We start from the raw sequence: 24,766 nt of genomic DNA, 5'->3' as shown, positions 1-24,766 counted from the left end.
AAGGGAACTCTTAAGGCGTCAGCATACCAAGACATTTTGGACAATTTCATGCTCCCAACTTTGTGGGAACAGTTTGGGGCCATAAGAGTTCCCTTCACTGGAACTAATTGGCCAAGCCTAACTCCTGAAAAACAGCCCCCACACCATAACCCCCCCTCCACCTAATGATTTGGACCAGTGCACAAAGCAAGGTCCATAAAGACATGGATGAGCGAGTTTGGGGTGGAGGAACTTGACTGGCTGTGGAATTCCCTTCCACAGGCGGTGATCTCAGCGGAGGCATCAATAGTTTCAAGAAACTATTAGATAAGCACCTGAATGACCACAACATACAGGAAATATAATGTAATACTGACATATAATCACACATATGGGTTGTACTTGTTGAACTTGTGTCTTTTTTCAACCTCACCTACTATGTAACTATGTAACTCTGGCCAATGGTTTGTGGGTATCTGCGGGTAGGGGGCTTATCGGAATCTGAAAGCCACCTAAAAAGGAAGTCCCCAAATCCCGCCCCACCCATGTGAATGAGTTTGGGTACATTGTACTCTTACTCATTCACCAAAAAAATGTCACAGACTGGGGGCAGTTTTTGACAAGTCCTTCATTAAAAAACCAAAACAAAAACATAATCCCCCGAAGTAAATCCAGCGTCAATCACGATGAACGTCACCGACCCAAAAAATCAATTAGGTCTGAACCCGGACTTCTGCCATCTGACAGCTCTGCCGCCTAAACCCGGAAGCAGGCAGGTATATTTGCTGTCATTTTCTTAAGCAGTGACTATTGTCATCAGTACAAATAGAGAAAAGTGAATCTCCCTAATGGGGACACAGACAGCAGTAAAAACTTGACAGAGGATCTAACTCATTTTCATTTAGGGTTCTGTAGAACCCCTCTAGAGGCGGGTAGGGGTTTCTTGAGGTGTGGCTGATTTATCTCCCATCTGATGGCGCCTGTATAGTTCTGGGGTCAATGGCCCTTGGTAGAGCTGGCGGTATGCCACCAAGGATCTTTTTAGCTTTCTGTAAGGGGGTTCTTCCCACTAGCCACCAATTGAATTGTGTTAAGCAGGGTTTCCCTGAAAATGATTTCAAGGCATTCCATGGTGGTAAAAAGGTTGTAAAAGGCTGGTCTGACCCTTTCCTACTCTATCCAGAACTAAAAAATGGTTTTGCCTAGAGGTACCCTTTAACTATGAGCTGAGCAACGCTGCCTCTGCTGCCCTAAAATCCAAGATAGACATGTGCAATTCGTTTCGTTCCGAATTAGTTTTTAACTAATTTCAACAAATTCGTAAATTCAGAAATATCCGAATTTAACGAAAACCCATTTAACAAATTTTTCCAAATATTCAGAAATTCGAAAATTCTAAAATCCGAAAATCCAAAAATAATCAAATTCTAAAGAACAAAAATCAGCAAATTCGAAAATCTGAAATAATAACTAACTAATAATAACTTACTAACTATTAAATTATCGGTATTGGAGTTTCTTTTCAAATTTGGCTGTTAGTGAACTTGAGGAATACGAACTTATTTCAAGTTACGAATTTTCCGAAATAAGGAATGCCGTATTTAAACGAATGGAACGTAATGAATTAATAATAATAATAAACAACAATAATAATAAAAACTTTTTATTATTATTAATTATTAATTTGTTCCATTCCATTTGTTTAGATGTGACATTCGTTATTTCAGATAATTCGTAACTTCAGATAAATTCATATTCGTTACGCTCACTAACAGCCACATTTGAAAGGAAATGCCAATACCTATAATTTAATAGTTATTTATTATTAGTTTATTATTTAGAATTTCCGAATTTTCGAATTTTCGATTTTACAGTTTTTCAAATTTTCAAATGTTTTAATTTTCACATTTTTCAATTTTCGGATTTTTTACATTTTCAAACTTTTAAATTTTGGAATTTACGAATTTTTGATTTTACGGTTTTTCTAGTTTTCAAATTTTTGGATTTTCGAATTTACGAATTTCGATCATAACAAATGACCCGTAAAACGAAAAAAAAAAAGAATGAAACAAAAACGAAAACGAACAAATTTTTCAGCAGTGCACATGTCTAATCCCAGACAGTGGTGTCAGCCCTGCCCAGCTGTTCTGTGATAGACTACAGCGTATATTCCCCCCTCATCTCCATAACATAAGAAAAGGTATTTTATAGGAATTCACTGCTTGTGATATTGTTTTGTTCTTGCAGTATGTCTACCCACTTGCTGACCAGCCGTCGCAGTTGTACTGCGGCAGAATGGCACGGCTGGGCGAAACAGCGTTATGATATGTCGCTTCACCCTGTGGCCACTAGGGGCACGTACGCACGCCCCCCTGCTCGCCCCCCGGAGCCGATGCGCATGCCCGGCGGTCACGATCACCGCCAGGCTCCCGCGATCACGGCTGACACACAGAGAACCGGGATCTGTGTGCGTAAACACACAGTTTCCGGTTCTCTGAGGGGAGAAGAGACAGATCTTGTCTGTTCATACAAAGTATGGACAGCGATGTGTCATCTCCCCTACACAGTCCCCTCCCCCCTTCAGTTAGAACACACACCAGGGAACACAATGAACCCCTTGATACCCCCCTAGTGTTAATCCCTTCCCTGCCAGTAACATTTTTACAGTAATCAGTGCATTTTTATAGCACTGATCGCTGTATAAATGCCAATGGTCCCGAAAATGTGTCAAAAATGTCCGATGTGTCCGCCATAATGTTGCAGATCGCCGCCATTACTAATAAAAAAAATAAATAAATAAAATAGCCATAAAACTGTCCCCTATTTTGTAGACGCTATAACTTTTGCGCAAACCAATCAATATACGCCTATTGTGATTTTTTTTTTTTTTTTTTTTACCAAAAATATGTAGAGAAATACATATCGGCCTAAACTGAGGAAAAAATAGTTTTTTTATATATTTTTGGGGGATATTTATTATAGCAAAAAGTAAAAAATATTGCTTTATCTTCAAAATTGTCGCTCTTTTTTTGTTTATAGCGCAAAAAATAAAAACCGCAGAGGTGATCAAATACCACCAAAAGAAAGCTCTATTTGTGGGGAAAAAAAGGACATCAATTTTGTTTGGGTACAGCGTCGTACGGCCGCGCAAGTTAAATTGACGCAGTGCCGAATCGCAAAAAGTGCTCTGGTCAGGAAGGGGGTAAAATCCTTCTGGGGCTGAAGTGGTTAAAAGGATAAACCATGGGGTAAAATGTGTGTATTGTAGAGATTTACTGTCTGTCTTTTTTTTTTTCTTTTTATTGCCCAGACATACTTTTACCTAAGAGGTACAAAACACGCAGGATTAACATTTTTTGCCACTACTTTTTTTTTTACCCTAATAAATTCCCTGCATTAATGTAAAAAACTCCCCACTATCTACCCATCCCCCTCCCTAAACACTTACCTGACTCCTGTCATCGTTCAGGCATTGCCGTGGCTGCAGTACCACCCCCCTCCCTTCCTGTTCCCACAGGAGATACTGAGGGCAGTGGGAGTCATAGGATCCTGCTGCCATCATCCAGACTCCTGTAAGGAGGGGGCGTGGCTTGCTGGCACTGGGCGGGTCTGTGGACGCACACAGCTCAGCTTGGGAGCCTCCATAGCACGCAACCTGCTAAGGAGGCACCCAGGGGAAAGAGGAGCAGACAGTGTTGGCAGGGGGACTTCCAAAGAGGAGCTAAGGGCTTTCTCTGTGCAATATCATTGCACAGAGCAGGTAGCATAACATCTTCTTTTTTATTTTCATTAAAAAAGAAACAAAAAAAAAAACCTTTAACCACTTGCCTACTGGGCACTTTGAATGACAATTGCGCGGTCATACTACACTGTACCCATATGGAATTTTTATAATTTTTTTTCACACAAATAGAGCTTTATTTTGGTGGATTTAATCACTGCTGGGTTTTTTATCCTTTGCTAAATAAACAGAGGCCGAAGATTTTGATTAAAAAAAAAACAAAAAAACAAAAAAAACGTTTTTCATAGTTTGTTATAAAATTTTGCAAACGGGTAATTTTTCTCCTTCACTGATGGGCACTAATGAGGCGGCACTGATTGGCTGCACAGATGGGCACTGATAGGCAGCACTGATGAGGTGGCACTGGTAAGCACCGATAGGCAGCACTGATGGGCACTGATAGGCAGCACTGATAGATGACATTAATGAGGAGGCACTGATTGGCAGCACTGATAGATGACATTAATGAGGAGGCACTGATTGGCAGCACTGATGGGCACTGATAGGTGGCACTGATGGGCACAAATAGGCAGCACTGATAGGTGACACTAATGAGGAGGCAATTATGGGCACTGTTTGGCAGCACTGGTGGGACTGCACTGATAAACAGGACACTGATAATCAATGCCCTCATTATCAGTGTACATGTCCCTTTTAGAGAAGCCAGTTATCATCTTTCTTCCCCTCTCCTTATGCTCTCAGCATGAAGAAAGGAATACCGGTAACCGGCTTCTGTTTACATCCGCGGTCAGTTGTGATTGGACACAGCTGATCACATGGTAAAGAGCCGCTGATTGACTTTTTACCTCAACCTGTGATCAGCGGTATCCTTCGGACACTGATCACAGAGTGTGCCGCCCCCGACCCACAGCAGGCACGCGGCAGGGCGCAATCACGGGAGGCTGTCGTTCGCCTATAGCGTGATCGGCAAGTGGTTAAAGTGTCGGTTTAATGCTACGTTTTTCGATGAGGTACAAGCTTATGCCTCATGGAAACATCGAATTATACCGCTAGCGCGCATTCCGCTCTCTTTTTTTTGGTATATATATATATATATATTTATTAAATTGAAATTAAATATATAATTAATAAAAAAATTTAGTTTCATGTTAAACCTTTTTAAAAAGTTTAAAACCTCCAATCATTATAAAATGAAAGCGGAGACCCTGGAGAATAAAATGTTGCTAGTTGCAATTTTTCATGTCACATGATACTAGCACAATGGTTTACCAACCCATTTTTTTTAGTCAAAAATACACTTATTAGTGCACACAAAGGCAATATATAACCCCAATGCTCACAGTGAGCATTAGAAGCTGACAGAGCCCACCTAATTTCTTGGCTGGAGGATGTCCAGCAGTGGCGGCTGGTGTTTTTTTGTTTGGGGGTGACAAACAACACCCCCCCCCCCCACTGTCTGCCGGTCCACCAGCACTTACCCTATCTAGGCGGCGGGCACATTGGGCAGCAGTGGGGATCGGGGCATCAGGCAGCGGCTCCTGTGTCTTCTCCTCCCAGCTTGTGCCGTGCCTCTCCTCCCCTCCTCCTAGGCATCCAATAGGATCGCCTGTCCTTTCAGCCAATCGGGTGACGGGTATCAGACCTGCTTCCCGATTGGCCGGGTGGAGGATCAGAGTTGCAACAGCGAATACACAATTGGGTGGGCTACAGATGCAATGCTCTGCGTCCCGAGCCCACCCTATTTTGAAGCCTATTAGAGCCTCTGGCTCTAATCAGGTGCTTTAAACCCCCCCCCCATCCCCGCCATAGGAATTCAAGTGCCCGGCATCCTGATAGGGGCTGGGCGCATGGATAGGGAGGGCGGCAGCGGTGGATAGGGGAGGCAGCGCCCGTGCACCCACAATGGACAGGCAGCCTCTGATTGTCCAGCATCATCAAATTCTTTCCTCCCCAGCCTGAATGTCCCTAGCCCGCTCCTCTCATACATCGGATTTTGGAGACGGAAGGCTCCAGACTGGCATTCACCCTTTAAGGTATTTTGATATTTGCAGAACTCCTCCTCCCGAGAGCCCGCCCACTGCTTGTATCGGGGATGAGGACTCTTTAGAGGAGTACTGAGGCCGGGTGCTGTGATGTTTTCAGGAATCTTTCATGTACAGCCCTGTTTTGGCTCCTCACACCAGCCACATCGCTCCCAACTGTCCGGGATTTCGAGGGACCGTCCCTGATTTGGAGCAATGTCCCTCTGTCCCTCTTTCGTCCTCATTTGTCCCTCATTTTGGTCTGATCTATATAGTTGTATATAAAATGCACTTTTTATCTTTCAAAAAGTGTTTCTCAGAGCTAAACCTTTCATCCGATTTCTAAATTGCTGCATTTGTACATTTTAAAAGCCAATATAAAGGAATAGTAGTGGTAAAAAAAAAAGTCCTTGTGGATTTAATTAACCTTTTTTTTTAAATTTCCCCTTTTAAGGGGTGTGTCCTATGCCTACATATGTTTGCTAGTAGGTGTCCCTCATTCCCATCTCAAAATGTTGGGAGGTATGAATAAAGTGAAAAAGGTTTTATTTAAAACCTTCATTAGCATGTTGATGAAGGGGGACCAGGGAAGACAAAATATAATACAGATTAAACTTCAAGTGCAATAATTCTAAACGCCTGCCCCCTCCCCCTCCCCCTCCCCGGGCGGTGACAGCAGTCACTAAGGGGTTAAGTCATTGGTGTAGAACCTCGGCCTCCCTCCATCCCTGTTCCCCTCTCAGTGACACAGAAGGGGAGGAAGAGGCTCTCTCACTCTTATCATCTTTCATTTCCTGAACTCCAATTTGTTTGCTTCTAATTCCAATATATGTGTTATTCTTTTCCTTTCAGGGGGCCGAGACCAGGAAGCGCTCGCCCACCCTGAGCAGCCAGTTCAAGCGATCGTTGGAGCTGCTGATGAGAACCCTGAGCGTGTGTCAGCCTTTCTTCGTACGATGTATAAAGCCCAACGAGTTCAAGAAGCCCATGGTGAGTTCTGCCTTCACGTGGGGGGGGGGGGGGGGTCTTCAGGGGTCACTTTATGGGGTCTTTAATGTTTAGCTTCAGACGTGTACACTGAAAATCTATCAAACTCTCTTTTGATGACCGTAGCGATTTCTGGGCGTCCTAAACTTTTTCAGAATGTTATGCAGAAAGTTTGGAGTTTAACCGCTTCAGCCCAGGGAGATTTTACCCCCTTCCTGACCAGAGCACTTTTTGCGATTCGGCACGGCGTAGTTTTAATTGACAATTGCGTGGCCGTGCGACGTTACACCAAAACAAAATTGACGTCCTTTTTTTTTCTACACAAACAGAGCTTTCTTTTGTGGTATTTGATCACCTCTGCGGTTTTTATTTTTTTGCGCTATAAACAAAAAAAAGAGCGTCAATTTTGAAGAAAAAAAAATTTTTTTACTTTTTGCTATAATAAATATCCCCCAAAAATATATAAAAAAAACCTAATTTTTTCCTCAGTTTAGACCAATACGTATTCTTCTACATATTTTTGGTAAAAAAAATCGCAATAGGCGTATATTGATTGGTTTGCGCAAAGGTTATAGTGTCTACAAAATAGGGGATAGTTTTATGGCATTTTTATGATTAATTTTTGTTTTTATTAGTAATGGCGGCGATCTGCAATTTTTATTGTGACTGCGACATTATGGTGGACACATCGGACACTTTTGACACTATTTTGGGACCATTGTCATTTATACAGCGATCAGTGCTATAAAAATGCACTGATTACTGTGTAAATGACACTGGCAGGGAAGGGGTTAAACACTAGGGGGCGATCAAGGGGTTAAGTGTGTCCTAGGGAGTGATTCTAACTGTGGGGGGAAGGGGCTACCACTGACATGACAGCGATCACTGCTCCCGATGACAGGGAGCAGTAGATCTCTGTAATGTCACTAGGCAGAACGAGGAAATGCCTTGTTTACATAGACATCTCCCTGTTCTGAGTTTCCGTGACACGATCGCGGGCCCCCGGAGGACATCAAGTCTGCGGGACCCGCGGGCATGGTCACCCTGTACACGACGGGCGCGCGCCAGCTAGCCCCGTCAATTAAAGGGGACGTACAGGTACGCCCATTTGCCCACCGCTGCCATTGTGCCGACGTATTGGCGTGCAGCTGTCGGAAAGTGGTTAAGTAATACCTTTTACTGGCTAAAGTGATTGCAAAGGATCGTTTTTTATTTTTTTTTAAATAACAAACATATCATACTTACTTCCACTGTGCAGCTCGTTTGGCCCCAATCCTCCTCTTCTGGGCTCCTCCAGGCATCAGATAACCCCCTAGGAGAAGCGCTCTCCCGAGGGGGTTCCTATTTGGGCGCGCTTCCGAGTCCAGCATTTGGGTCCACAGACACGAATGCTGGACTAGGCCCCGCTCCCTGGTGCCTGTGTCATTGGATTTGATTGACTGCAGCGGGAGCCAATGGCTGCGCTGCTATCAATCTATCCAATCAAGAGTCGGGACCCCGTGGAGAGAGGGACATCGCTTCCCCACCGAAGAAATGAAGGGGCTCAGGTAAGTAAAAGGGGGGGGGGGGCTGGGGGGCCGGTCACTGCCAGGTGTTTATTCACCTTAATGCAAATAGGATGAAGGGTGAAGGATAAATAGGTGAAGAAACACGAAGGTTCACAACCCCTTTACTTAAGTTTTTAAAGATGCAAGCTTTCCGGATGTTGTAGATCCCTGCTTCAGGCTGTTATTTTATATACAGTGCTTTGAAAAAGTATTCAAACCCCTTGAAATTTTCCACATTTTGTCATGTTACAGCCAAAAACGTAAATGTATTTTATTGGGATTTTATGTGATAGACCAACACAAAGTGACACATCATTGTGAAGTGGAAGGAAAATTATAAATGGATTTCAGCATTTTTTACAAATAAATATGTGAAAAGTGTGGGGGGTACATTTGTATGGCGCCCCCCGGAGTCAATACTTTGTAGAACCTCCTTTCACTGCAATTACAGCTGCAAGTCTTTTTGGGGAGTCTCTACCAGCTTTGCACATCTAGAGAGGGACATTTTTGCACATTCTTCTTTGCATAATAGCTCAAGCTCTGTCAGATTGGATGGAGAGCGTCTGTGAACAGCAATTTTCAAGTCTTGTCATAGATTCTCAATTGGATTAGGACCCCTTTCACACCGCAGCGCTGCTAAAACAGCGCTAAAGCGCCGGTCGTTGTTGCGGTGCCTCGGCTGAATTTTTGCGGATCTTTCTGGGTGCTAAAGGAGCATTTTTTTTAAAGGGACACTATGGGTTTGTTTTTTTTTTTGTTTTTTTTTTTAAAACAAACATGTCATACTTACCTCCACTGTGCAGTTAGTTTTGCACAGAGTGGCCCCCGAACGTCCTCTTCTGGGGTCCCCCGGCGGCTCTCGGCGCTCCCGCAAGAGCTAACCCCCTCTGGGAAGCTCTCTCCCGAGGGTATTACCTTGCGGGCGTGCTCCCGTGTGATACACTTGGCCGCCATAGGCGCCAAGTGTATGACTCAGCCCCGCCCCCCGGCGCGCCACGTCATTGATTTGATTGACAGCAGCGGGTGCCAATGGCTGCCCTGCTATCAATCATCCAATGAAGAGTCGACTAGAGCTCGGTGAAAGCAACGCGGGATCGCGCCCAAGGAGATTCGGGTCTCAGGTAAGTAAAATGGGGGCTTGGGGGGGGGGCGGTGTGACTTTCAGGTGTTTTTTCACCTTAATGCATAGGATGCATTAAGGTGAAAAAACACAAAGCTTTACAACCCCTTTAAGGTCACGTGACCTTAAAAAAAGGAAAAAAAGTCCTGTTTTGCCGCGCTTTTAAGGCATTTCATGGGCAGTGGGCATTTTGGGAGCGCTTTCTTTCAACAATGTCTTTCTTCTTGTCACTCTTCCATAAAGGTCAGATTTGTGGAGAGCACGACTAATAGTTGTCCTGTGGACAGATTCTCCCACCTGAGCTGTGGATCTCTGCAGCTCCTCCAGAGTTACCATGGGCATCTTGGCTGGTTCTCTGATTAATGATCTCCTTGCCCGGCCTGTCAATTTAGGTGGACGGCCATGTCTTGGTAGGTTTGCAGTTGTGCCATACTCTTTCCATTTTCGGATGATGGATTGAACAGTGAGATGTTCAAAGCTTGGGATATTTTTTTATAACCTAACCCTGCTTTATACTTCTCCACAACTTTATCCCTGACCTGTCTGATGTGTTCCTTGGCCTTCATGATGCTGTTTGTTCACAAAGGTTCTCTAACAAACCTCTGAGGGCTTCACAGAATAGCTGTATTTATACTGACATTAAATTACACACAGGGGGATTCTATTTACTAATTAGGTGACTTCTGAAGGCAATTAGTTCCACTAGATTTTAGTTAGGAGTATCAGAGCAAATGCACACCACACTTTTCAGATATTTATTTGTTAAAAATGTTGAAATCCATTTATCATTTTCCATCAACTTCACAATTATGTGCCACTTTGTGTTGGTCTATCACATAAAATCCCAATAAAATACATTTACATTTTTGTTTGTAACATGACAAAGTGTGGAAAATTTTAAGGGGTGTGAATACTTTTTCAAGGTGCTGGGACCGCAGCTATTTGATAGCGATTACCTGCGATGATCATTGGCTATGCAAACGTTTATGAATAGCTGCAGCCGCTGACAGCCTGTCATTGCACTGGAAGACATGGAGATACCTAAAGTCCCTGATTGTGAAAGAAACTAGTGCGAAGACTTTGGTATCAGCAGGGGGGCTTGCCGACATTGTATTGCTGAAAACTGAGTATTGTACGATTTAGTACCCTTTTAAAGTTATCCAGTAAAGGGTATTGCCTAAAGTCAAGGCTGGGACAAGGGGTGGGCAGGAGGGCCGGCTGCCCTGGGCACTGTGATATCATGTGAGGTGGGTGGGAGGGCGGCACCATGAGAGGAGATTTGGGGGGGAGATGATTTGTGTTAAGAGGGAGAATTTGGAGGGCTGCAGGTGGTGAGAATTGTTCTAGGAGGTGAAATTTGAGGAGGTGCTCGGAGTGGTAATGTGGGGTGATATGTGTTGGAAGGGATTTATAATAGGAGGGGGATTCAGGGGGTTTGTGCTAGAAGAAGTGATATGGTGGGGGGGGGGGGGTTTGTACCAGTGGGGATTTTTGGGAGGTATTTGTGCTAGGAGGGGACATTTTAGGGGGGATTTGTACTAGGAGGGAGGAATGGGGAAAAGGATTTGTAATTGAAGGGGGATTTGTACTTGGAGGGGGGAATGGGGGAAGAGGATTTGTAATTGGGGGGAGATTTGTACTAGGATGGGGAAGAGGATTTGTAATTGGAGGGGGGATTTCTACTAGGAGGGGGAATGGGGGAAGAGGATTTGTAATTGGAGGGGGATTTGTACTAGGATGGGGGAAAAGGATTTGTAATTGGAAGTGGGATTTGTACTAGAAGGGGGAATGGGGGAAGAGGATTTGTAATTGGAGGGGGGATTTGTACTAGAAGGGGGGATGGGGGGAGAGGATTTGTAATTCGAGGGGGGATTTGTACTAGAAGGGGGGATGGGGGGAGAGGATTTGTAATTGGAGGGGGGATTTGTACTAGGAGGGGGGAATGGGGAAGAGGATTTGTAATTGGAGGGGGAATTTGTACTAGGAGGGGAAATGGGGGAAGAGGATTTGTAATTGGAGGGGGATTTGTACTGGGGGGAAGAGGATTTGTAATTGGAGGGGGGATTTGTACTAGGAGGGGGAATGGGGGAAGAGGATTTGTAATTGGAGGGGGATTTGTACTGGGGGGAAGAGGATTTGTAATTGGAGGGGGGGTTTGTACTAGGATGGGGGAAGAGGATTTGTAATTGGAGGTGGGATTTGTACTAGAAGGGGGAAATGGGGGAAGAGGATTTGTAATTTAGGGGGGATTTGTACTAGAATGGGGGAAGAGGATTTGTAATTGGAGGGGGGATTCGTACTAGGAGGGGGGGATGGGGGAAGAGGATTTGTAATTGGAGGGGGGATTTCTACTAGGAGGGGGAATGGGGGAAGAGGATTTGTAATTGGAGGGGGGATTTGTACTAGGATGGGGGAAAAGGATTTGTAATTGGAAGTGGGATTTGTACTAGAAGGGGGGAATGGGGGAAGAGGATTTGTAATTGAAGGGGGGATTTGTACTAGAAGGGGGGATGGGGTGAGGATTTGTAATTGGAGGGGGGATTTGTACTAGGAGGGGGGAATGGGGAAGATGATTTGTAATTGGAGGGGGAATTTGTACTAGGAGGGGAAATGGGGGAAGAGGATTTGTAATTGGAGGGGGATTTGTACTGGGGGGAAGAGGATTTGTAATTGGAGGGGGGATTTGTACTAGGATGGGGGAAGAGGATTTGTAATTGGAGGTGGGATTTGTACTAGAAGGGGGGAAGAGGATTTGTAATTGGAGGTGGGATTTGTACTAGAAGGGGGAAATGGGGGAAGAGGATTTGTAATTTAGGGGGGATTTGTACTAGAATGGGGGAAGAGGATTTGTAATTAGAGGGGGGATTCGTACTAGGAGGGGGGGATGGGGGAAGAGGATTTGTAATTGGAGGGGGGATTTGTACTAGGATGGGGAAGAGGATTTGTAATTGGGGGGGGGATTTGTACTAAAAGAGGGAAATGGGGGAAGAGGATTTGTAATTGGAGGGGGGATTTGTACTAGAATGGGGGAAGAGGATTTGTAATTGGAGGGGGGGATGGGTGAAGGGGATTTGTAATTGGAGGGGGGATTTGTACTAGGAGGGGGGAATGGGGAAGAGGATTTGTAATTGGAGGGGGAATTTGTACTAGGAGGGGAAATGGGGGAAGAGGATTTGTAATTGGAGGGGGATTTGTACTGGGGGGAAGAGGATTTGTAATTGGAGGGGGGATTTGTACTAGGAGGGGGAATGGGGGAAGAGGATTTGTAATTGGAGGGGGATTTGTACTGGGGGGAAGAGGATTTGTAATTGGAGGGGGGGTTTGTACTAGGATGGGGGAAGAGGATTTGTAATTGGAGGTGGGATTTGTACTAGAAGGGGGAAATGGGGGAAGAGGATTTGTAATTTAGGGGGGATTTGTACTAGAATGGGGGAAGAGGATTTGTAATTGGAGGGGGGATTCGTACTAGGAGGGGCGGATGGGGGAAGAGGATTTGTAATTGGAGGGGGGATTTCTACTAGGAGGGGGAATGGGGGAAACGGATTTGTAATTGGAAGTGGGATTTGTACTAGAAGGGGGGAATGGGGGAAGAGGATTTGTAATTGAAGGGGGGATTTGTACTAGAAGGGGGGATGGGGGAGAGGATTTGTAATTGGAGGGGGGATTTGTACTAGGAGGGGGGAATGGGGAAGAGGATTTGTAATTGGAGGAGGAATTTGTACTAGGAGGGGAAATGGGGGAAGAGGATTTGTAATTGGAGGGGGATTTGTACTAGGATGGGGGAAGAGGATTTGTAATTGGAGGTGGGATTTGTACTAGAAGGGGGGAAGAGGATTTGTAATTGGAGGTGGGATTTGTACTAGAAGGGGGAAATGGGGGAAGAGGATTTGTAATTTAGGGGGGATTTGTACTAGAATGGGGGAAGAGGATTTGTAATTAGAGGGGGGATTCGTACTAGGAGGGGGGGATGGGGGAAGAGGATTTGTAATTGGAGGGGGGATTTGTACTAGGATGGGGAAGAGGATTTGTAATTGGGGGGGGATTTGTACTAAAAGAGGGAAATGGGGGAAGAGGATTTGTAATTGGAGGGGGGATTTGTACTAGAATGGGGGAAGAGGATTTGTAATTGGAGGGGGGGATTTGTACTAGGAGGGGGGGGTGGGTGAAGGGGATTTGTAATTGGAGGGGGATTTGTACTGGGGGGGGATGGGGGAAGAGGATTTGTAATTGGAGGGGGGATTTTTACAAGGATGGGGAAGAGGATTTGTAGTTGGAGGGGGGATTTGTACTAGAATGGGGGAAGAGGATTTATAATTGGAGGGGGGATTTGTACTAGGAGGGGGGTGGGGGGTTTTGTAATTGGAGGGGGGTTTGTACTGGGGGGGGGATGGGGGGAAGAGGATTTGTATCTGTTCAAACTCCAAATTTTCTGCAATAATTAATGGCTAACACCATACAATACTCTACAATGTTCTCTTATGGAATCCTTTTCAGGCAATACATTTGCTTTTCATACAAGTCTATAGGGATGCAAACCTGCTTAAAGCAAATTAAATGTAAGTCAGCATAAGATGAACTCCAGGTCTGAATTCTGAATGTTCCGAGAACAGTCACTGAGCTTGAACCCCCAAAACGCATTGGCTGTTGACTTTCTTGCAATGAAAAATAAATATAACAAGGCTCATTCCAGCTTTGTGGGGCTCCCATCCTTTAAATAACCTCCAGACTGCTTCAATGGACCTCAAGAACACCATGGTTGGTGGAAAGCTGCCTCTAAAGGTTGGACTCTCAACCTGACTTGAACCTATCCTTGGGGTTCAATGCTCCACAGGAAATGTTCTACCCCCCCCGCCCAAAAAAAAAATAAAGTCTGAACTGGAGTTATGTGGAATGTATGAGTTGCCCACTGAGAAGAAGACGTGTATGTAGTTTATGGTACATTAGAGATGATGGAGTTTTCTGGTAGGACGTGTCTTGAAGGTCCCTACGAGAAACTTGCCATTTACTAGAAAGCAGAAATTGTCATTGTTTGGAAGGTCGTTGATGAAGAAAACATCTTTTTTGGCCAAGGACGCCGTTCACACAGAAGTTATTTTAATAAGGTATTCATTTTAAATTTAGGGAACGGCTAACAATAACAACCTCATTTATTATCCTAGAGGGATAATGTGGCACGATATGTAAATAAACAGTGATTAGGAACGTTCGTTCAGCACAATTATCTCCTATCCGCTACGGCGCCTCCGCCAAAACTCATATCCTTCTCTTACTAAAAATTCATGAACTCGTCTAAACAAAAAGCTTTGTATACTTTGTAATGGTAGAGCTGTCTGGATCTCTGAATAGCATTTACAGTGCCATGAAAAAGTATTCATACCCATTGAAATTTTCCACATTTTGTCATGTTACAACAAAAAAAAAAACGTAAATGTATTTTATCGCGATTTTATTTGATAGACCAACACAAAGTGGCACATAATTGTGAAGTGGAAGGAAAATGATAAATGACTTTCAAAATTGTTTACAAATAAATACTTGAAAAGTGTGGGGTACATTTGTATTCAGCCCCCTTTACTCTGATACCCCTAACTAAAATCTAGTGGAACTAATTGCCTTCAGAAGTCACCCAATTAGTAAATAGAGTCCACCTGTGTGTAATTTAATCCCAGTATAAATACAGCTGTTCTGTGAAGCCCTCTGAGGTTTGTTAGAGAACCTTAGTGAACAAACAGCATCATGAAGGCCAAGGAACACACCAGACAGGTCAGAGATAACGTTTTGGAGAATTTTAAAGCAGGGTTAGGTTATAAATAATATCCCAAGCTTTGAACATCTCATTGAGCTCTGTTCAATCCATCATCGGAAAATGGAAAGAGTATGGCACAACTGCAAACCTACCAAGACACGGCCATTCACCTAAACTGACAGGCCGGGCAAGGAGAGCATTAATCAGAGAAGCAGCCAAGAGGTCCATGGTAACTCTGGAGGAGCTGCAGAGATCCACAGCTCAGGTGGGAGAATCTGTCCACAGGACAACTATTAGTCCTACACTCCACAAATCTGACCTTTATGGAAGAGTGGCAAGAAGAAAGTCATTATTGAAAGAAAGCCATAAGAAGTCCCATTTGCAGTTTGCGAGAAGCCATGTGGGGGACACAGCAAACATGTGGAAGAAGGTGCTCTGGTCAGATGAGACCAAAACAAACAGAACTTTTTAGCCTAAAAGTAAAACACTAGGTGTGGCAGAAAACTAACACTGCACATCACCCTGAACACATCACATAAAATCCCAATAAAATACATTTTTGGTTGTAACATCACAAAATGTGGAAAATTTCCAGGGGTATGAATACTTTTTCAAGGCACTGTACATCGTTATACTGGCTGCTCTGGATTCCCTGCACAGCGACGGGTGAAGAGGTGGGTCAGCATTCTATACCAATCAGGGCACTACTGCATTGTACGGAGCCGGGCACCATGAGCGTTCTCACAGGAGGGGGCGCTCATGCATCTTCCAAGCAGTGCGCTACTGCTTCTTATCCACTCAGCTTGGGGTAGATGCTCAAACAATGAATATTGCATAATTGAAACAGAGAAGTGTGATGTCATTGTGCTGGCTGTGCTGTCTGGCAGGCTGAACAACATTCCAAAACTTTTGGCTAACTGGAGCCACTGAAGGAGGCAGATTGAAGTTCTGCTGTAAGTGTGATCTGCTTGTATTGTGCCTTTCATGGTTGGACCTTGCCCCACCTATCAACATGCTAAGAGACGTCATCACTGGGTCTCTGTGCTTCTCTTTGCAATGCAAGGAGATCAAGGCTGGTGGGAGGGGCTGGCAGGGTTCTATACATAGCTTCCTGAAAACATCACAGCACCCTTTCTCAGTCCTCCTCCCGAGAGCCCTCAGCCCTGACACTGGCAGTGGGTTGGCTCTTAGGGGAGATATGCAATAATCAAAATGCCTTGATGGGTGGATGTCAGTCTTGAAGAATGAGCATTTCTAGTCGGGCGCATTTGCTTGTGACCCTCCCTGAGTAAAACCCCCATGTCATGTTGAGAATCTATGATTGAAAGTGCTGAAGTGAAAGAGCGGGCCAGGAACAGTCAGGTGGGGCAGAAAGGGTTAGATGATACCGCATGGCCTCCAGCCAAAATTGTACTGACCGGGAAAATGCTATCAGGAGAAAGCAGAGTGAGCAGAGTGAGCAGAGTGATGACCTGATCTGTCTGCTGCTTCTCCTCAGTCAATATTGACCAATAAGCAGGCTGAGGGTGGAGAAGACACCTTTGTATGTGTTAACTGTGAGGTTCCATTCACATTTGAGTGTCACCGTTTTTTGGGCAATTTTAGGCGTTTTTGAAGTTTGGCATTTTTTTTTAATAGCAACAAATGTTGAAACAGATGATTTTTTTTTATTGATTTTTTTTATTGGCTATGTTTTTCAGTTTTTTTAGCTTTTTCATCAGTTTTTCTTTATTATTTTTTTTTAATTATTAATTTTTGTTTTTATTTTTATTTGTTTGGGTTCGAGGTTGGGTTTATGGTTAGGGTTAGAGGTTAGGGGTTCATTTATTATTATTATTATTATTATTTATGTATAAAAATGAATAATATTACTGTAAATGTATTATTTATTCATTTTTGTTTTTATTTTTTTGTGAGGGGTTAGGTTTATGGTTATGGTTAGAGTGAGGTTAGGGTTTATAGATTAGGGTTGGAGTTTGGAGATGCATTTATTATTATTATTATTATTATTATTATTATTAGCTATGTATAAAAAAATAAATAATAATAGATAATTTTAAATGCATTATTTAATCTTTTTTTTTTTTCATTGGGTTAGGGGTTGGGTTTATGGTAATGGTTAGAGTGAGGTTAGGCGAAGGGTTCATTTATTATTATTATTATTATTATTATTATTATTATTTATGTATAAAAATGTAGATAAAAAAAAATAGATAATATTAAATGTATTTATTCATTTTTTTTCGTGTTAGGGGTTGGGTTTATGGTTAGAGTGAGGTTAGGGTTATGGATTAGGGTTAGAGTTAGGCGTTCATTTATTATTATTATGGTTATTATTTATGTATATAAAAAAATTATAATATTAATTACATTATTTATTCTTTATTGTTTTTTTGGATTGGGTATATGGTTGGAGTGAGGTTAGGGTTATGGGTTAGGTTTAGAGTTAGGGGTTAATGTATTATTATTATTTATGTATAAAAAAATAAAAATAATATTAGATAACATTAAATGTACTATTTATTAATTTTTGTTTTTATTTTTTTGTTAGTGTTAGGGGTTAAGGTTAGGAATTAGGTTTAGGGTTATGGGTTAGAGTTAGGGGTTAGGGTTAGTTGTTCGTGTTAGGGTTATGGGGTATATTTATTTTATTTATTTATTTAATTATGGTTAGGGGTTAGGTTTAGGGGTTCATTTATTTTATTTATTTATTTGGTTAGAGTTTAATTAATACATTGTTATTTATTTTTTATTATATTTTATTTACTGTATATATTTATTTATTGTCGAATTATTATAATTTACTTTTTATATCCAGATATTTACTTATTCATGTATTATTATTTTTTTTATTGCATTTGAGCAGAAAAACGCTCAAACACGTGCGACACAACGCATTTCAATGCATCTCTATGGAAAAGAAAACGCTTCAAAAGCACATCAATCTGCCCAAATCGAGCTACAAAAGTAGCTCCAAAACTTTTTTGAGCTTCAGGTAGAGCTGTACGATTCTGGATAAAATGAGAATCACAATTTTTTTCTTTGCTTAGAATAAAGATCACGATTCTCTCGGCGTAACATCATCTTTCACATGATACAAAAAAACATCGGGCTAACTTTACTGTTTAGTTTTTTTTTTTTTTAAATTAATTGAAGTGTGTTTTTCCACCCCAAAAAAGCGTTTTGAAAGACCTCTGCGCACATAATGTGTGACATAAAATATTGCAACAACCGCCATTTTATTATATATATATATATATATATATATATATATATATATATATATATATATAAGGTCTGGGGGTTCTAAGTAATTTTCTAGTAAAAAATACTGATTTTTAACTTGTAAGCAACAAGCATCAGAAATAGGCTTAGTTTTTAAGTGGTTAAACTTCCCTCATTTGCAGACCAAAGTTGATCCCTTTGATCACTAAAAGAACCAAATGATATTTTGTTTCTTTTTATCTCTCAGTGCTGAGCAATCTTGTGATAAACCTTGTCGGCTGCTCTTTTTTTTTTTTTTGACAGCTGCGAGCAGAGAACGGCTCTGCATTTTTTACATGAATCGTGGAAATGCTGGATTAAGATCGTGGGGGGGGTTTGGATCGAGATTGCGATTTTTTTTACCGATTTATTCGTGCAGCTCTAGCTTCAGGCGACTTGGAGTGGAGATGTGAACGATCTCCATAGAGAATAATTGATTTTTTTTCTTCCCTGGGGGTTTTGGAGCTACGAGCTACAAAACGCTGAGGTGTAATTGGAGCCTGAGTGCTGTCATTCCCGTGGCTCTTCTATCTGGCAGGGCTGTGTAAATCTTAGAACTGGATGAACAGAAATACAAATAACAGTTGCAGGATATCTGGTTTATCTGTGTATTTAGCTGTTTGCCTGGAGCTCAGGTTTAAGATCGCTTTGTGTAACGATTCTTCTTTTCCTCCAGCTGTTTGACAGAGAGCTGTGTGTCCGCCAGCTTCGGTACTCGGGAATGATGGAGACCATCCGAATCCGGCGGGCTGGGTACCCCATACGCTACACCTTCGTGGAATTCGTGGACCGATATCGAGTGTTAATGCCGGGAGTTAAGCCGGCCTACAAACAGGTGCTGTATATAAGGCAGAAGGAGCATCTCGTCCATTATAATTAAGTTCAATAGGATTCATTGTGTAGTTCATAACCATATACAGTGGAACCTTAGTTTACGAGTAACACGGTTAACGAGCACTTTGAAAGACGAGCAACGTTTTTAAAAAAATTCCAGACTCGGTTTGCGAGTGTTGTCTTGCAAAACGAGAAGAATTCAAGCTAATGTGGTGTGCGGTACCGCATTTGGCCAGAAGTGCGGGGGCGCCGGTGACACTCGGGACGGTTCAGAGCCGTTTGGAAATCCTCGGAAGCACTTGGAAATACTCAGAAACACTCGGAAATACTCAGTTCCTGAGTGTTTCCAAGGGTTTCTGAGTTCAGCCGAGCTGTCTTCGAATATTTCCGAGGCTCTCCGGCGCCCCCCCCCCACCTCTGGCCACATGCGGTGTTGCATGCAATAGAAGTCAATGCGGAACAAATTATCTTTGTTTCCATTGACTTCTATGGGGAAACTTGCTCTCCTGGAATGGATTATACTCGTAATCCAAGGTTCCACTGTAAATACAGAAGACCACTATCACGTACCTGGTAGCAGAGCCTAATAAGATGAGGAAGATTCGGAGCTCCTGATAGTGAAGACAGGTGGCACAGGAGTACAGAGTGGCACGAGTGCCTGTAAGTCTTGCTAGCAGTAGGACAGGTGTCCACGCCGAGCAGGTAAAGTTGTCAGAAGGCAACAGTAAGCAGGCAAGCTGGTAGGCAGCAGACTGGGACAGAGGCAGGCTGGTACTGTTGACAGCAGGCACCTGAGACGGTTGCTGGTAGCAGACTGTAGGTCAGCCGGAACAGCAGAGTGGTAGGCGGGTACTGGTGACAGCAGGCAGAGTAACAGAGTCAGGCAGGATGGGTCGTACACTGACAGGATGGATGGGGTACAGGGTACAGGCAGGAGCATGGTCAGGAAACAAGCTGGGTCTGGAAAAGATCAGTAAAGCAGGAGTCAATGGAACAGACAGAAGTGGAGGTCAGGGGACAAGCCGAGGTCAGTGCAGGCGGAGTTCAGAGAGTGGTCAAGAAAAGCCGGGTCAGCAACTGGAATCAGGATACAGAATCACAGACATTGGCGCCCCGACCATTAGGGGGGCAGGGGCACCGCCCCCCCTAATCCATGCGCTTGGCCCCTAATCTACATGCGGGGTGCCGGATGCATGGATTCCAATGGGTTTTTTTTTTTTCTTAGAAACACATGTTTAGAGCCCGAGGCTCTAATTGGCTTCAAAAAAGGGTGGGCTCGGGGCGCAAGGGCACTGCCCCCTGAGCCCACCCAGTTGTGTAACAATAGCGAATTAATATTCGCTATTGTCTTCCTGATTCTCCTCCCGTCCAATCAGGAAGCTGGTCCTGAGACCAGATTGGCCGAGAGGAGAAGTAATCATATAGGCCACTGTGCCGAGGGAAGGAGGAGGAAAGTTGCTGAGGAGGAAGCCGCCACGAAGCCCGAGACACAGAGAAGGAGAAGACGCAAAAAGGACCCAAAGCTGCCCGTGACCTAGATGGGGTAAGTGCGGGGCCGACTGACCAGGAAGGGGGTGGTGTAAGTGCAGGGCCGACAGACTTGGGGGGGGTTGGCAGCGGGAAGTATTGTTTGCCACCCCCAACATATACAGCACCAGCTGCCACCGGTCATGGGAAACACAGGAGGCTGAAGGCAAAGCAGCACTGATCCTGAGCATTGGCCCAGTTTAATTAGCACGTTTGGCGTCAACATCTGTCACAAGTGCATGTGAGCGCTAGCCCGTATGCGATATGCACCCGCACATTAACATGTGCCCAACTCCTGCTGGCTCCCCTCCTCTCCTCCCAGCTGCTGTGAAAATGTTTCAATTTGGAGAGCGGGGGAAGGAGCTGGTAAATATGTCATTTACTGGCCCCTTCCTTTTCTAAATTAACAAAGTGAACACACCCACTCACTGCGTTCAATCTATATAGTTGATGTTAGATCTAAAGGAGATTATATAGTGTATGGTCAGCTTAAAGTAGTTGTAAACCGCTACATATACCCAGTGAAGTGACTGTCCTCAGATGATACACAGCGATGAAACAGATCCTCCTACATAAGTTGTACCTGTTTATCTGGAGTTTTCTCTTCTCTACATCCGTTTGAAATGGCAGAAAAGTGTTAAAATCCTTCTTTATCTGTCAGTAACACAGAGAAGGGGGGCGGGGGGCTGCAGTTACCGTGTGTGAGAGCTGATTGGAGGAAAGGAACACCCCCCTTCCACACAGCAAAATAACTGTGTTGTGAATAGACAAGCTCCATTGCTGAGCTCCCTCCCCAACACAAATTTTATTTCACTTTTCCGGAAACTTGAGAAGTGGCTCATGTTAATAACAGAGGAATGAAGCACCAGGGAGAAACGACACTTAGAGCTTTGGCGATAGACAAGTAAACACTACAGATATATGTGCTTTGCTCAGATTTCATGAATGAGTTTTACAACCACTTTAAAGTGTTTGTAAACCCTACAACACACTGTAGCTACCCTGGATGTCTCCTAAACCTGAAGGGTTCAGGAGATATCCCCTGTATTTGCATGTCATCGGGACACATGCGCACTGAAGCAACGGGACGTACGTGCCGTTGCTTCAGTTAGACTGTGCCATTACCGGACGGCTCCAGCGTGCGAGTGCGGGAGTGACATCATCGCGGCTCCGGCCAATCACAGCGCTGGAGCCCGTGATACCCGGAAGTAACTCCGGGAGCGATGTCACCGGCCGGAGCGGTGAACGAGGACCGCTGCGGAGGCTTCGATCCAAGGTAAGTAATACATAATGAGCTAGTATGCTATGCATACTAGCTCATTATGCCTGTGTCTTGCAGGTTTTTTTTTTGCTAGGGTTTACAACCACTTTAAGGTATTCTATTTTCTGCTATGTAGCTGTAATTTCCAAATGTCATTGGACTGAAAATATTTGCCACTTTTTGGAAAATAAGGATACTTATCCTGGTGTGTTTGCTTTGTAAATTGAGCCTTATGCCACAGTATGTTATAACAAAGGATACGAGATGACAGTGAGGTTTTCCCTTGAATTTTCTGAGTTTCTTGGTGATATTTTGCTTCCATTTTCAGGGAGACTTGCGTGGAACATGTCAGCGCATCGCCGAATGTGTTTTGGGCAAGGATGACGATTGGCAGATTGGTAAAACCAAGATCTTCTTAAAGGTATTTAAACAGTGAAAACGTTGATTCTTAAACAGACTTATTTCACATGGCAATGCAGGGAGTATTGGTGAGATATAAAGTGCAATAATCATTCGCAACATATCTAGAGCCAGAACAATGATAAAGAATGGCTAATTGCTTTGCAAAGTGATCCTGCCAGCATAGGGTCACCTTGTATATGGTATTGACTTACCTTTCCAGCGGTCCATTTGTTGAGACTCCCTATCTTCACTTGCTTGCTGGCCTCTACATGTATTTAATTATTCCAGGAGTGTGGAATACCAGCTCCCTCCCCCCCACTATCTGCTTTGGTTTCTTCTAGCAGCTCATGTGTCAACACAGGACTTTTGAGCTGGATGGAGAAACCACTGCGTGCAGAGGGGGAGCAGGTTACATAGTTACATACCCTGTTTCCCCAAAAATAAGACCTAGCGTGATTGTCGGTGATGGCTGCAATATAAGCCCTACCCTCAAATAAGCCCTAGGTAAAGTCCTTGTAGGTCTTATTTTCAGGGTAGGGCTTATTTTCGGGGGAAACAGGGTAGGGCTTAATGGGGGGTAGGGCTTATATTGCAGCCATCACTGACAATCACGCTAGGTCTTATTTTGGGGGAAACAGGGTAGTTAGTCTGGTTCAAAATAGACCATGCAGTTCAACCAATAGTAGCTTAACAAGCTGCTTATATACTGTCCAGATACTAAACAATATTTGTTGCACACAGTCCTGGGTCATGGCCTTCTACTTTCAGCAGCCACTAGGCAGCAATTGAACATACAGTCCACCGGAAAGGTGAGTATATTCCCTTTTCTTTAATAAATATCTTACATACATACAAAGTGACCCTGGGCTGACAGATCACGCTTTGTCACTTTGCCAACTGAAGTCAAAATGACAGGTTCTCTTGAAGAAAAAAAAAACACCCAACCCACTGATGCTCATCTACAGTGCATTCAATGCCCTGCTACTCCATTGGCTTGAGCCATCAACAAGCACTTCAAGGTATGGGGGAGCATGTGGTCTCCTCCCCTTCTCCCAGGATGCAAAGCTCAGGTTGGAATGGCCAATCACCAGGCCTGAACACTGTCACATGAGATAAGAAGTGAATTATTTGAGGCTGTGTAAGCTCCAACACAGAGCTTGAACATGCAGCTTTGATGGAGTAGCGTGGGTGAAGATAAATATCAGGACCTGGAGGCTTGTTCTTTCTACAGAGCCTGTTACTTTGTCTTGAATGATTGTTAGCAATCTGGTGGCCAATCTTCCTTCTGGTGTCCACATGCATTCTTCTTTTATTCAAATAAGTGAAAATCAATGCTGTATTAGAGGAAACATGGTCTTTTCACATCCGTATCTGGTCTTCTCAGCAGCTTGGTGCCAGCAAGGCCACCTTTTATTGCGTAATAAGGGTGTATTATTTGATTGTAGGCTTATGACTGCTTGTCCTAGATTTAATCTGTAAACTCTCCACAAACCATATGGATGGCTAATGTCCACTGATCTGCTTTTAGCTGCCAGAATATTTAGTCCTGACTACGGGGTTCAAGGTCAATGTGGCTCCAGGGAGAAAGAAATTGGTAATTTGGTGTCTGGGTTCAGTCAGGAGAAGCTGGGGATGTACACGTGCAGGAGACGGGTGAACATGGGCTTTACCTATACAAACAGCCCTTACTTTTACTCTTGCTCCCTCACTCATCTGTTTGCCCAGGAAAGTGAAGCGATATATCCTGAACTTCTAATGCCCTGTACACACGGTCGGATTTTCCGACGGAAAATGTGTGATAGGACCTTGTTGTCGGAAATTCCGACCGTGTATAGGCTCCATCACACATTTTCCATCAGATTTTCCGACACACAAAGTTTGAGAGCAGGATATAAAATTTTCCGACAACAAAATCCGTTGTCAGAAATTCCGATCATGTGTACACAAATCCGACGGACAAAGTGCCACGCATGCTCAGAATAAATAAAGAGATGAAACCTATTGGCCACTGCCCCGTTTATAGTCCCGACGTACGTGTTTTACGTCACCGCGTTTAGAACGGTCGGATTTTCCGACAACTTTGTGTGACCGTGTGTATGCAAGACAAGTTTGAGCCAACATCCGTCGGAAAAAATCCTAGGATTTTGTTGTCGGAATGTCCGAACAAAGTCCGACCGTGTGTACGGGGCATAAGTATGGGTAGCATGTTACTCACTCCCCTTCCTTTCAAGTGACAGTGCTGGTGTTTGGCGATTGGCCACTTAGGCAGCCAGCACCATCACATTGGAATATGGAGAGAGTACGCAGACCTGTAAGTCCTTATTACGACTTTGTTT

The 24,766-nt window shown here is 43.7% G+C and overlaps 1 protein-coding gene across 4 annotated transcripts in view; it reads left to right on the top strand.

Annotated features, from left to right (window-relative positions):
* MYO7A (myosin VIIA) overlaps positions 1–24,766 on the top strand; it is a 305,890-nt gene that overhangs the window by 143,895 nt on the left and 137,229 nt on the right. For all 4 annotated transcript variants that reach the window (XM_073612854.1, XM_073612852.1, XM_073612851.1 and 1 more), the window contains 3 exons: positions 6,595–6,732; positions 19,083–19,241; positions 22,357–22,449. In XM_073612854.1, coding sequence (XP_073468955.1) covers positions 6,595–6,732; positions 19,083–19,241; positions 22,357–22,449 — 390 coding nt within the window. The remainder of the gene's footprint in view (positions 1–6,594; positions 6,733–19,082; positions 19,242–22,356; positions 22,450–24,766) is intronic.

Source organism: Aquarana catesbeiana, linkage group LG02 (genome assembly GCF_042186555.1).
Source record: "Aquarana catesbeiana isolate 2022-GZ linkage group LG02, ASM4218655v1, whole genome shotgun sequence".
NCBI lineage: Eukaryota > Metazoa > Chordata > Amphibia > Anura > Ranidae > Aquarana > Aquarana catesbeiana.
Note: the sequence above shows the minus strand (reverse complement) of the source record. Positions and strands in the feature narration are given on the sequence as shown.